Source organism: Gorilla gorilla, chromosome 8, assembly GCF_029281585.2.
Source record: "Gorilla gorilla gorilla isolate KB3781 chromosome 8, NHGRI_mGorGor1-v2.1_pri, whole genome shotgun sequence".
NCBI classification, from domain to species: domain Eukaryota; kingdom Metazoa; phylum Chordata; class Mammalia; order Primates; family Hominidae; genus Gorilla; species Gorilla gorilla.
Window position 1 is genome coordinate 134,118,478 of NC_073232.2, and position 13,887 is coordinate 134,132,364.

At 37.5% G+C, this 13,887-nt stretch overlaps 1 protein-coding gene across 12 annotated transcripts in view; it reads right to left on the reverse strand.

Moving 5' to 3' along the window:
- The window catches only part of ATE1 (arginyltransferase 1), a 181,201-nt gene that overhangs the window by 80,719 nt on the left and 86,595 nt on the right, over positions 1-13,887 (reverse strand). For all 12 annotated transcript variants that reach the window (XM_031015425.3, XM_055353879.2, XM_055353881.2 and 9 more), the window contains 2 exons: positions 13,100-13,281; positions 8,578-8,677 (listed from right to left, as the gene is read on the reverse strand). In XM_031015425.3, the coding sequence (XP_030871285.1) occupies positions 8,578-8,677; positions 13,100-13,281 (282 nt within the window). The remainder of the gene's footprint in view (positions 1-8,577; positions 8,678-13,099; positions 13,282-13,887) is intronic.

A 13,887-nucleotide genomic window follows, 5' to 3' on the forward strand; every position in this document is an offset into this window, starting at 1 on the left:
AAGCCCAATGAGCACATCTCTAGGCATGACTGCATGTGGAAATTAAGTGACTTTGCCAAAACTCTTACATTACACCATCAGAAACATCTCAAGTCCATTCAGCTCAATTCAAGACATGAGTGTGCACAGCAAAACAGAGAATGAAGGTGTCACTTTCATACCTACACCATGTGTTTCAGTCATCCATTGCTGAGTAACAAACCACCCAAAAACTTAGTGGCCTTAAACAATAACTTATTATTCCTCATGATTCTGTGGGTTGGCTAGAACTCAGCTAGGTGGGTTTTCTTCTGGTCTGTCTCGAGCTCAGTCACGCAGGTGCATTCAGCTTGAGTGGAGCTGAAACATCCAAGATAGCTTCAGGCCTTATACGGTGGCCTCTCTCTTCAGCAGGGTACTATGATGGCTAGCTCCAAAGACAGACAAAGTGAATGCTGCCAGACAAGGCCTGAGCCCAGAAGTCCCAGGCAGTTCCTTCCAGGCTACCCATCAGTCAGTGTAAGTCACCAGGTCAGTCCAATCTAGGATTAGGAAAACAGCCTAGACTGCTGATGGGTGGAGCAGCATGCACAGACAGGGATGAGAAGCCCTGATGGTGGACAGCTTTGAAAACCATCAACCAAAACATGGGGCTCACTACACATAAAGACAGACACATCATTTCAGCATGCCATTGTGATAGCTCATTACTCAATACAAAAGATCAGGTAAATGAGCTCTTTTGTGTTATTCCAGACCTGCTGTTCAATACTTCAATTTGCTTTACATCATACAATAAATATATGGTGAAGAAACTTACATGTACAAATCTATATAAGAAAATCCAAATGAAACATTAATCTAGTTTCAATTGTCACGTTACCACTTTATGCACTATATTGTAATTATCTATGCCCTCCTAAGTTGTAACGTTCACTAGGGCAGAGCCCTCATCTACACTGCTTACAAATGTATTCCCAGTGTCTAGCATGTACCAGGTACCTAACAGGCTGCTCCTTCTTGGTTGTTAAAAATATTGCTCCTGGCCAGGGACGGTGGCTCACATCTGTAATCCCAGCACTTTGGGAGGCCGAGGCGGGCAGAGCACAAGGTCAAGAGATCGAGACCATCCTGGCCAACATAGTAAAACCCCATCTTTATTAAAAATACAAAAATTAGCTGGGCGTGGTGGCGTGCGCCTGTAGTCCCAGCTACTCAGGAAGCTGAGGCAGGAGAACTGCTTGAACCCAGGAGGCAGAGGTTGCAGTGAGCAGAGATCGTGCCACTGCACTCCAGCCTGGCAACAGAGCAAGACTTTGTCACAAAAAGGAAAGAAAAAAAAACCGCTCCTGGCCAGGCCGAGGCAGGTGGATCACGAGGTCAGGAGTTCAAGACCAGCCTGGCCAAGATGGTGAAACCCCCGTCTCTACTAAAAATACAAAAAATTAGCCGGGCGTGGTGGTACGCACCTGTAATCCCAGCTACTCCAGAGGCTGAGGCAGAGAATTGCTTAAACCTAGAGGGACAGAGGTTGCAGTGAGCCAAGATCATGCCACTGCACTCCAGCCTGGGCGACAGAGTGAGACTCTGTCTCAAAAAAAAAAGAAAAAGAAAAAAAGAAAAAAAATCGCTCCTATTTAAGAAATAAATTCCTTTTTTTCTTTAATACCAGATAGAAAACATGTTCGTAGATTTTTCCATGTATACTTTACAGCGCAGCAAAAATATGCCATTACTAGTGCTTTACATACTTACATGCTAAGAAAAAATATAATTTTAACTATTTTTGTAGCCGTAGGCTAAATTTACCCCCATTCAATCTCAAAAATGAGAGATTTTACAATAGTGTGCAATTCATTTTCTGTGAGTTATTTCTTGCTGGTCTCTAATTCTAGACCTTCAATTTGCAATGAGGAACATTCATGCTTGGACCAATACCTATCTTACAATTTTGAACAGCACATTTTCTGACTGAAAAGATCTACTTTAATAAGCAGATGTGCTATTCCTTTGTAACTGAGGGTTCTCATGTGCAAGTATAACATGGTATCTGCTATGGTTTGACCTGGTTTACCCCTGACAAAGCTCATGTTGGAATCTGATTCCTGGTGTGGTAGTGTTGGGAGATGGGGCTTAGTGGGAAGTGTTTGGATCATGGGAGAACTCCCCTCGGGAATAGATTAAAGCTGTCTAGTGGGAGCAAGTAGGTTCTCACTCTCATGGGAATGGATGTGTTCCTGAGAGCAGGTTACTATAAATAAACCCAGGCTCTCCTGCAGGTCTCTGCTCCAGTCTCCCTTCTGTTTCTCCACCCCACTGTGACACAGCATAGCACCCTCACCAGAAGCTGGGCAGATGCAAGTGCCGTGCCCTTGGACTTTCCCGTCACCAAAATCATAAGCTAAATAAAACTCTTTTCTTTATAAATTCTCAAACCTCAGGTATCCTGTTATATAAATACAGAAAGAACAAAGACAATATCCTTAACTGAAATGAAAATAACTTAAATCCCTCAGTTACCTAAAATTACTCATTTTCAATCATAAGGCAATGGAAACTATTTTCTTAAAATAAAAAGTATTAAAATCAACATGTTGTTGAAGACCCAAAAGTATTCTCAAAATATGATGCCAGGAAAATGCTGACTTTATGAAGTTAATTTAATATTCAAAATTCTATCATTATCTCACAAATACTTACAAAATCACTAAGTTTACTTCAGATTTTCAGAATTCCCCCTCCCAAGAAGAAATAATGGGAACATAATATATTGGAAAAAATTTAAAGTTTTGTTTAAATGGGAACATTGAGTCCCAGATTGTCTTTCTCTACTTTGGACTGTAGCTCAGTTTCCTAAGTTGTGATCATGTTTCCAAATTCTAAACATATTAATTTTGGGGACTTGGGAATGAAACACTATAATTCCTGAAATCACAAGTTATTCTTAATACTTCCAATATTCTTCAGACTCCTTACTCATTATAATGGATATCTTAAAAATTACTTAATAAGAAATATTAAGGTTAGTAGTATTACAAATATCTTTAGCCTATAGTGAATACTAAAACATTGGAAAACTCCAGTGAACATTGTTAGATACTGTTTCGAATAACCTAACATTTGGATTTCTTGGCAAATAAGCAGCACCACACACATACGTTTATTTATAAACTTATTTTGCTTCCAAAATTTGTTATTTCTTGGAACACTAACTCATATATTTTGTATATAAACTTATTAATATTTATATTTACACTGTTATTTACATCATTATCAGCAGACAGACAACACACACACACATTCCATAACACAGCCACAAGCAAGACTGACTGATTAGACGATGACTGCTCCCTCCTCTGCACTCGTGTCCTGCTTCCTGCGAATGTCAACCTTAACTGTCAGCTCCGCAAGTCAGGCTTTCCTCCTGTCCTTTCTTTTGACTTGACATCCATTGGATTCCTTCACCCTAGTAACATTTCATGCTGACTGCTTAGTTTTAATTCTTGAAGGAGAATTCTAATACTTTCTCTCAATTTCCTGATTTGTCAGTTGATTTTTGTCAAGACTCATGATTTGAAAAAAACATAAATTTACTAAAAAATGGCAGAAAGAAATTCCCACACGGCAACATTAGTTTTCATGTCAGCTTTACTTTATTTAAAAAAAGACCAATCTGCTTTTGAAGTAATTTCTACCAACCCAAACCAGCCACTAATTCCAGTAAATGTATATAATCAGTCATCTTTTATAATGATACTTGTTGCTCTAAAGATCTACAGTCACAGTAACTTGCTATTTTAAAAACAGGAATGAAGTGGCAACAATCTATAGTGACCATAAATTATTCTGAATTGCCCAGCTTTATCCCTAAGTAAACAGAAATTACAGTCTTAGCTTCTGATGCAATATTTGGAAGAAGGACTAAAGGAGTGACGTGATCTTCCGCCACACACCCTGACTAGTCCTCCTGAAATTCAATAGCTCAGTCTGTGGGATAAGTAGGAATATTACAATGGTGCTAGCATAGAAAGGATACTCTTTTCTGATCTCTGTGGCCGAGCACTGAGTATTAGATTGCCATTAATTATAACATACAGGTTGGAGTCCTAGCACAAATGTACCAATTTCTCCTCACTCCAATGGAGCAAACTAACCATTTTATTCAGAATAAATATCTGAGCTCGAAGTGACTTTTTTTGTCCTAAATAGATAAAGCCAAAGCTGACAGACATCCTATGGCACAATATAAGATTTGTTACTTAAAGGTTCCCTACGTTGTAGCACTATCCCCTAACAGAGCTCAGCGTCTGATATGGTTAGGCTCTGTGTCCCCACCCAAATCTCATCTTGAATTGTACTCCCATAATTTGCACGTGTTGTGGGAGGGACCTAGTGGGAGATAATCTGAATCAAGGGGGTGGTTCCCCCCATAATGTTATCGTGGTAGTGAATGTCTCACGAGATCTGATGGTTTTATTAGGGGTTTCCGCTTTTGCATCTTTCTCATTTTCTCTTGCCACCGGCACGTAAGAAGTGTCTTTTACCTCCCCACTATGATTCTGAGGCCTCTCTAGCCATGTGGAGTTGTAAGTCCAATTAAACCTCTTTTTCTTCCCAGTCTCAGGTATATCTTTATCAGCAGCGTGAAAACGGACTAATACTGTGCCATTGGCCTCTAAGTAAAAGACAAGTGTCCGCAATTCTGGGAACTTTCAGAGAGAGGTAGTATTGGTATTCAGTAATATATGCCTTTCCTTTTCCCCAGCATCTAAACTAATCTAAGAAGTCTGGTTAACAACAAGAGCAGGCATTTAGAAATTTGGATGTCATTCATCAGTATACAGAGAGAGCCTTGACAGGTCCCAACAAAAGCTCAGGTAATGATTTTATGAATGCTACCCAACTAGGTAGAGTCTATACTCAAATGCAGGTAACAACCTGTCTAATTTCTACAACACTCCCATTTACAGTTGCAAAAACTGAGACCAGATGAAGTCAAGCAACTTCTCCAAACTGTTACACATTCCTGTGTCACCACCTCCCTTTGCTATCAGAGTATTTATCAATACTCAAAGATAATCAGTCACAATACCTATCACATTCTGTTAGAACTGCATATGTTACTAAGTTATAACCTATTTGTAAAGGGGAAGCCATCCCATTCATGCTCAACAAATCTTTGTTAAAAAAAAAAAAAGAAGGCATTTCTCACTATCCTACATACTCGTCAGCTCTCTGTATTAGTATTTTCATTCATTAGTTCAACAAATGTATATTAAGCATTAAATACCTACTATGTAGCAGGCACATTGTTCGCTACCTGGGACACAAGAAGTTAAATGTCAATTAGATTCTCATGGAATGTATGCACAGGAGATAGACTAGTTCTGGGAAGAAATGTAAACTGCTATGGGGTAGGTGGGTGAATGATGAAATCTAGTCTTAGAGTCCAGTAGAGATTACTGGAGTTGAAAAATGATAAGATGGGGAATTTGCAAGCTTGGGGGAGGGGCAAAGGGAAGGGGAAAAAAACGACAGTACAGTACAGATAAAGGTCTCCAGTGGGGGGAAAAATGGGAATCCTCTAGTTGGTCAGTGTTCCATGTTCTAGGCCACAGATGACAGGGCAAAGATAGGAGCTTCTTCAATAGGAGTAATTCTGAATTTAATAAACAGAAAACAGCAAACTTTAAAATGGGGAATAATTATCTTTCTAGTTCCTCATGAGGCTCTCAGCTGTGAAAAAATAATCTGGTACAGTGATTCTCTAGTCTGACTTCATATCAGAATCTTCTGAGCATTAAACAAATCTGATGCCCATGGTTGATCCCAGAGTTCAATTACTTAAAATCTCTGAAGATATGGCCTAAGCACAGGTCTTATGAAAATGTTCTCCAGGTCATAAACTCCAGTCAAAACTGATGACTGCAGCAACTAAAGGCTAGGCAGTGCTACACTAGCTGTTTCCTCAGTGTCTTTCTGAAATGACCCTAAAACTTCCCATTGGCTGACTTTGTGACATTCAAATCTTAGCCTAAACATTTGTCCTCAGAGAGGACCCTCTGACTACACAATCTAAAGTAGCCACACTCAGTTAATTAATGTCTACCACACAGCACTCATCCCTATCTGACATCTGTCTTCCTGATTACTGTTAGTGAACCACTAGAATGGAAGTTCCAAGAAACCAGGGATCTTGCCTGTATTGTTCATGGCTGTTATTTCCAGTAGGATCTGAATAAACATTTCCTGGATGAAGGAAGAAAGTAAACCAGAAGGCAAGCAGGCATGGGGGTACCTCTCATATAAATGGAATTAAACAAATAATAAATATTTTGAAGCTATAATTCTTATGGATTTGGATTGGATATAATTAAGGTAGACTGAAAAGCACATAGGGTATTTTTAAAATCTTTAACTTAAAACTATACACAGGCTGGCTTGAACTTCCAAGTAGGGCTCTACTTAGGAAGGAGACGAAAGAATAAAAAATATTTAGTCTGGACTAGAGTCAACAAAGGTGTCAGCAAAACATCTTCATGAAGAGGAAAAGGATGATGAAACTATATTCAACATTTCCATGAATGGAAAAGAAGAAAAAAGAAAAAAAACAAAGACCCAGGTTAAAATATAGGGCAAATTAGGATTTAGCTTAGGCATAATGAAAAACTTTCAAGAGAAATGCTGTGAGACTAGAACGGCCATCACAGATGAGACATAAAAGTGAAATCTGTGCACGTCCTTAAGTCTAGTATGAAAATACTTCATTTGAATGGGTAGTGTACTACATAAAGGAAGATTAATTAAGGACAGCCAGAGTTTTCTTTGAGTCTTATAAATACATTAAAGTATCTTGAGTACTAGAGTTTTCTGCTCTGAACTAATTTAGATCTAGTACCAGATGAAAATGAGCCAGAAGGATAAAACACCAGTAAAAACGTAAGCAAATCATTATTTTTAGGCAAAACGGAAATATGCTCATACTTTTCCTTCTGTACAGAACATATGTTAAGGCCCATCAAGTGAATTAGTAATTCAGGCATAAAGGAAGTTTTTGAAGATAACCAAATTCAGGGGTTATCTCCCTACAATGTACACTGAAATATGAGCTCAAAAGAAAACCTCCAAGTGCCAGGACACCTTGATCAGCTTACCTGGACTGTCAATGTAAAACCAGCAAGGCACTGCTTTTTCACTGGTCTCTCAAAGCCAGTGCTACTTTCAGAATCCATAATTTCTGATATTGAACCATCTCCCCAGTCATTCAGTGCTTAACATCAAAGATTTGGAAATATAATCATCCCCAAATTTAATTAATCACCAAGTCCTGTGAATTATTCCTTTGTAAGAAAGAAAAAAGGCTGGGGGAGGGGGGTGGGGATTTATTGATTTAAAGAGATTTAAGAGACACATCACAAATATAATGTATGAACCTTATTGAGTCCTAAGTCAAACAAATTGACTGTAAAAAAGATTATGAGACAATAAAGGAAACAGGAAATATGAACACTGATCAGATGATATTTGGAAACACTGCTAATACTTTCTAGGTATATGATGAGATTGTGATTACATTTTCAAAATGCCCTTATCTTTTAGAAATACACACTACGATATTGGCAGATTAAGTGATACTTTTGATTTGCTCCAAAATAATTCAAGAGAGGGTGGAGGTGGCAATGAAGGAATAGATGAAATAAATGCATGAAAATTACTAAAGCTGGGTAATGGGTACACAGGGGTTCAATTACACTTTTTTCTTTAATGTGGCATGTCTTAAAACCCCCGTTAAGTCATATTTCTATGTGTGGACATATGTATATTTCCTGATTTACTCTGCTCTGCTCTACAACTGTTGATGACTCCCAGGTGCCTAATTTAGGTACCTTAGCCTGGCCTTCAGGGTCCTGCACAGTCCTTCAGTTACCCTTTCCTCTACAAATACATCATCAGCACTTGCCCTTCCGAATCCTTTCTTTTACTGCTTCTTCTTCTAGAAACGTCCTTCTCCATCCTACCTACTTGCTTCTTGAGCTACTCCTTCCTTTCCTCTTCCACATCTTCCATAGTAAAAAACCCATGTCCTCCTAGGCCACTGACCAGACCACTGTATGCCCTGGTTTGATGTAAAATGCCCCTAATCTTCCCCTAGCTCACAAGTTTTAAGTAGAAGATCCATGCATCTTCAGAGCTGAAAGCCTCACTCTAAGTAAAGCAGACGTGTTTGTTATTGCTATCGCGGTGGGTGGAAGGCGGTGGGTCTGCTCCTCTGCATTGGTCTTCACTCTGCAGTTTTTATAGTGGGCTATGCATACTCAGGAAACATCAAAGAGTTTCATTAACAAGAGTCATAAAACTTTTTTTTAAAGGGAAATTCTGAAATATACTTAAATCTCACAATAATGCGATGGATTACAAGAGCAGAAGAGGCTGTGGTTCTCATTACAGAAAGCTTAATTTCTGAGGCAGCAAAGAGATTTCCTTATTAACCCATTCGTCCTTCCTTCAAAGCTTCAAACCCAGTGCCCTGAGATAAGAATTTTATGAGAGATTCATTTTTCTATAATAAAAACACACATATGTGAAAATCAACTTTACCTTATATTTCATCTTGGGACACGAATGAATGTAGAAACCCATATAATAATAGCTGAGTTGAGAAGTTTTCTCATGAAGCTGCCTAGTAAAAGCAATTTCTCTGCCAAAAGAAAAAGAAGAAAGCTGAAGGCAGTTAATTCTGGTTCTAATGTTCAAATATCTGTGTAATTTGATGGTAAACATATGATAAAATCTGATATTAAGCTATCAAAAAATTACAAATATTGAAAGAAAAACTACTTTTAAAACACTATAGAATTTTTACTAAAGAAATAATAAAACCCTCTAAATAATTTTAAGCAAATGCATCTAATTCAGGTTTTACACTTTATTGGACAAAGTAGCTGATCTAAAATTCAAGCAGCAAAAAATTAAAGAGATCTACAGTGTCCTGTTATTATTCATCATGCCCTACGGTTCTCAAAGAATCTGGGCTTAACAGGTTAAAAACAGTACAGCACATTTTAGAAAACTCAAAAGCCAATAAATTACAGGACGAATAACTATTATTATGACCATTTACATGCAAAGACTTTCAGCTGCATATGACATCTAATTCATTCCTTTATCTAGGCACAACTTTAATATTTATTTCCCCTAAAACTAGAGAGCAGGAAATACCATGTTATCTCACCACATTTTCTGTATTTGTTGGAATAAGCCAGGTAACTCAAACATAAGAAGTTGTCAGTCTCTCCACTATAACGCCTATGCATGAAGTGGTTTTCATTTGTATCCTGATAAATCTTGGCACAGAATTTCATTCTACTTGCCCAGCTAAATGACTAGTTTGAAAGTGCTTAGTAAAACTTCAGTATATTTCTAAAGTATGAGGAAAGTAGTTTTGTTTTTATGTTTGTTTCTTGAAGGTATTCTTTTCTTCATTAGTAGCAATTGATGCTTGAAATTCTAAAGAAATGTATTTGTAATGCAATATTCTGTGCATTTTTCTACTTCAAATTTAAATCCTTAAAGAGTTATTACCGTAAGAATTCATTTTTAAATTAAAAGTATTTCTAAATCCAACCAGACTAAACATTATTAGCCTATAACAGAATAAATCCTATTTCCAGAATTAATCCACTCTCAAGGTTCAAACTGAGGAAAGAATGCACTGACACAAGGAAGTGTAAGACCACCAATTCCAAGAAGGCCCACCCAGCCAGGGTACCAATCCACTTGGTCCTGCCCACGTCAGTTCATTTCGTCACCTCTCTCCGGATTTGTTCAGGCCCCAAACCTTGGAGTCACCCTTAATTCTTTTCTTCTCATCCCAATGTCCAATCCATCAGCAGGTCTTTTGGGCTTTCTCTCTAAAATATGTCTTGAATCTGACCACTTCTTACCACCTCCACCTCAGATATTCTGGGTCAAGCAGCATTATGGTGCCCTTGGATGACTGCAGCAGCTTCCCAGCAGCCTCCTGTTTCCACTCTTACCCCTCCATAATCTCCACAGAACAGGCCAAGTAATCTTTTACAATATTAATCAGATCTCCCAATCCCCCACCCCAGCAGTGGGTTAGCACCACATATAAATAAAACCCAACCTCCGCACCCTCCTACAAGTACTACTCCACCTGCCTCCTTCTCACCAGCTCCACCTGCCTCCTTCTCACCAACTCCACCTGCCTCCTTCTCACCAGCTCACTCCACCTGCCTCCTTCTACCAACTCCACCTGCCTCCTTCTCACCAACTCACTCCAGCTGCCTCCTTCTTATCAACTCAATCCACCTGCCTCCTTCTCACCAACTCACTCCAGCTGCCTCCTTCTCACCAACTCAATCCACCTGCCTCCTTCTCACCAACTCCACCTGCCTCTCTGCCCCTTGCATAAGGCTCTCTACGTCCTTCCCTACACCCGAGCCCAAAAGGCATTTTTGTTTTTCCTGGCCACCTCGAGGCACTTAGATTTGCTACTCTTCACTTGAACTTCTTCCTACCCTCAGATTTTTACATGACTGGTTCCTTTTCTTCTTCCTTTGCCCCTGAAATGTCACCTGTTCTCTATGAGGAAAGACCAATCTATATAAAACAGGCTTCATGCCCACCACCTCTAATTTTATTTGTGTCACAGTGCTAGGGAGTATCTGAAATTAAGTTGTCTGTTTTATTATTTATGGTCTGCTTGGACAAACCAGAAACCTGTCTTATTCATGTCTATGAGTGTAATTACCTTTTTAAAATGTATCTTTCTAAAAATATGCAAACAAATGCCATGCTCATGATCCCCAATTCAAACAATTCTTATATCTACAGGCTATGGATAAGCAGAGGCTGATTACAAAAATGAATTAAAAAAATAAAAAAATAAAAATCTACAGCCTACATTATATAAATCTAAAAACATAAAACTATATTGATTGTTGGATTGCTTAAGAAACTTAAGAAATTGAGGGTAAAATATTTCACCAAAATACATTAAAATCAATAACGGAATTAGCAACTGGTAACCTACTTTCTCCAATTTTGCTTCAAGAGGTCAATCCCCTGGCTGCCTTTCCTTTTCTATAAACTCTGCAACTCATCTTCTCAAGAGCACCAAAAGGAAGTGACAAGACCGCAGAGCAGCCACAACCATCCCACCCTCAACTGGCAAACCTTTCATGACCTCAGGCTCCTCTCCTACTCCCTCCCGGCTCTCCAGCTCTAGTATTTGCAGGGATATACAAGGCGATCAATAGAACTCTTGCTAATTTTGCTGGGAATTAATTATTTACCATATCAATATCTAAACTATCACTCAGTTTATTGAGCCATGAAATATTTCAGACATAGGCCAGAGCTTATTATGTAGAAATAAATTTCACCCTTAAAAATCCATCTGAGAAGCCTAGAAAAATCTATAACACATTGTGAAGTGATAATACAAAAATAAAACAAAACAAAACAAAAAACCAGCAATTATTTGAAAGTATTGACTGATTTGGGTATAAAGAAAATATATCTTTTCTGAAATAAAACTTCTGAAGTTATGTAATAATGGCAAAATCTAAAGTTCTAAAACATGAATACTTTAAATTATCAATTTCAATTTCAGTGAGAGCACCAACAGCCATAAATATTTTTAAACTACTTTATACAAAAATGTGATGAAATACATAAGAATAAAAAGACTGTTATGGAGATCTATTGTAAATATTATGTAATTGTGGATTTGTTAAAAATTGGCATTAAGAAAAAAGTCAACTTGAAAATGCTAAGACAAAGAACTTTATATTGTGGGCCACTGAAACACACACAAAAAATCACTTATGGACCAGATTTTTAAAAACATTAAATTGCTGATTTAATGAAAAATTTCAACTCTTTTATAATTCATAAAAAAGCACATACACAAAAATAATCTGGCAGTACATTTTACTGTGACGTGAAAACGTGACCATCAGACAATGAAGACTGAGAGATGAAAAGAGAAAAGTATGACACAATAGTAAACAGTGAGAAAAAGAGAGACTCAAGCTCCCAGATAAACAAAAGAAAAATAGTTCCCAACCCTCCTTCCCTCCTCCACCACACATACACATAGACAAACAGAAATAAATAGAGAAAACTGGAGGAAGACTCCAATCTTCTCACCATTAAAAATGTTTTGTGCTGCATACATATGTTTGCAGCCATGGACACAAAAGGGAAATTATCTTTTGATGAGGGTCATAAATTCAACCAGTCAGCCAGGGATTCCCCAGGTCTGTTCTGTATACATGTATATTTCTTCCAGTAGACTCATATTACTTTGATTCATTTACACCACATTAACTTAACTTTTAATTAATAGTAACAAATATAAAGCTGAATGCAGTAGTACAGCCTGTAATTCCAGGTACCTGAAAGGCTGAGGAAGGAGGATCACTTGAGCCCAGGAGTTCGAGACCAACCTGGGCAACACAGCAAGACCCCATCTCATTTGAAAAGGAAAAAAGAAAGTAGAAGATAATGATGACAAGAATATAAGTCATATAACGTTTAAGGAATATAAGTAGTTCTGAAGGGGGGCTTAAATAAATGTATAAATAACAAAAGCTACCCACAAATACAATGACTTCTTAACTAGACAGATACCTTAAAAAGCTAGAGAATTACCATCAGACACTGGCATCAGTTCTAAAGATAGTACCTTATAAATACAATATAAAAGTACTAGAGATTATAGATTATAGATACTAGTTATACATAATATTTACTTATATATTACATAACTATATACTTATATAATATGTATATTTCCTATAAACTAGTTAAATGACATTTATTTTAAAATTCAATGTGGCTTTAAATATATTCTTAAATGAAAATTACAAATTATATATAATTATATATTATATAGGAGTATTTAACTCTTATATAGAATACCTATTACCTATTATATAGTAGTATGTATTCTGTATAAGAGACTAGCAACAAATCATTATAATACACTGTCAATTAGGACTTCTACTGTTACATAATTAAATATAATCAAATGAGTAATTATTTGAAGTTCTATATAACCCACTACAATAATGGCAAAAAGCAATCTTACCGTAGTGCAGAGTAGACGCCCAAAGACAAAAACGAATAATCAGGATCGTAGTACAAATACACAGATGATACACAGTTTGGGAGGATGTCAATCACCCCCACAGCAATGATCTTTCCGTCAAGCCAGTACTGCTGGTGAAAGGAGCCATAGCCACAATCTGGCCCATTAGGCGGAGTCTCTGCCTAAGAAAAAGCAGAGGCACAAACACAAACAGCCATTTTTTTAATATTAAAATAATCTTATAATTAATATATACTTTCATTTTCCTCAGGTTAATAAGTCCTTAACTTTCCTCTTTCGTTTCCATCATCATCCCTAGTCACACCCTATATTAAGTTGCAAAACTTTTTCATCATAGAAATACTGACTAAATACAAAATTCAAAAAGAGAAATCAATTTATGTTTTCTTCAATTTACTTGTTTTAATACTTGACAGTAGGAAATACAGCATTTTACAGGATAAGAAAATCATTACTAAACTATGTCCTTCCATTTCTATACTACTCAGGCATAAAAAGGAACAAAATAATGGCATTCGCAGCAACCTGGATAGAGTTGAGGACCATTATTCTAAGTGAAGTAACCCAGGAATGGAACACCAAACACTGTATCTTCTCGCTAAGCTATGAGGACACAAAAACATAAGAATGATACAATGGACTTTGGGGACTTAGACGGAAGGGCAAGAGGGGGTGAGGGATAAAAGACTACACACTGGGTACAGTGTACACTGCTTGGGTGATGGCTGCACCAAAATCTCAGAAATCACCACTAAAGGACTTATCCA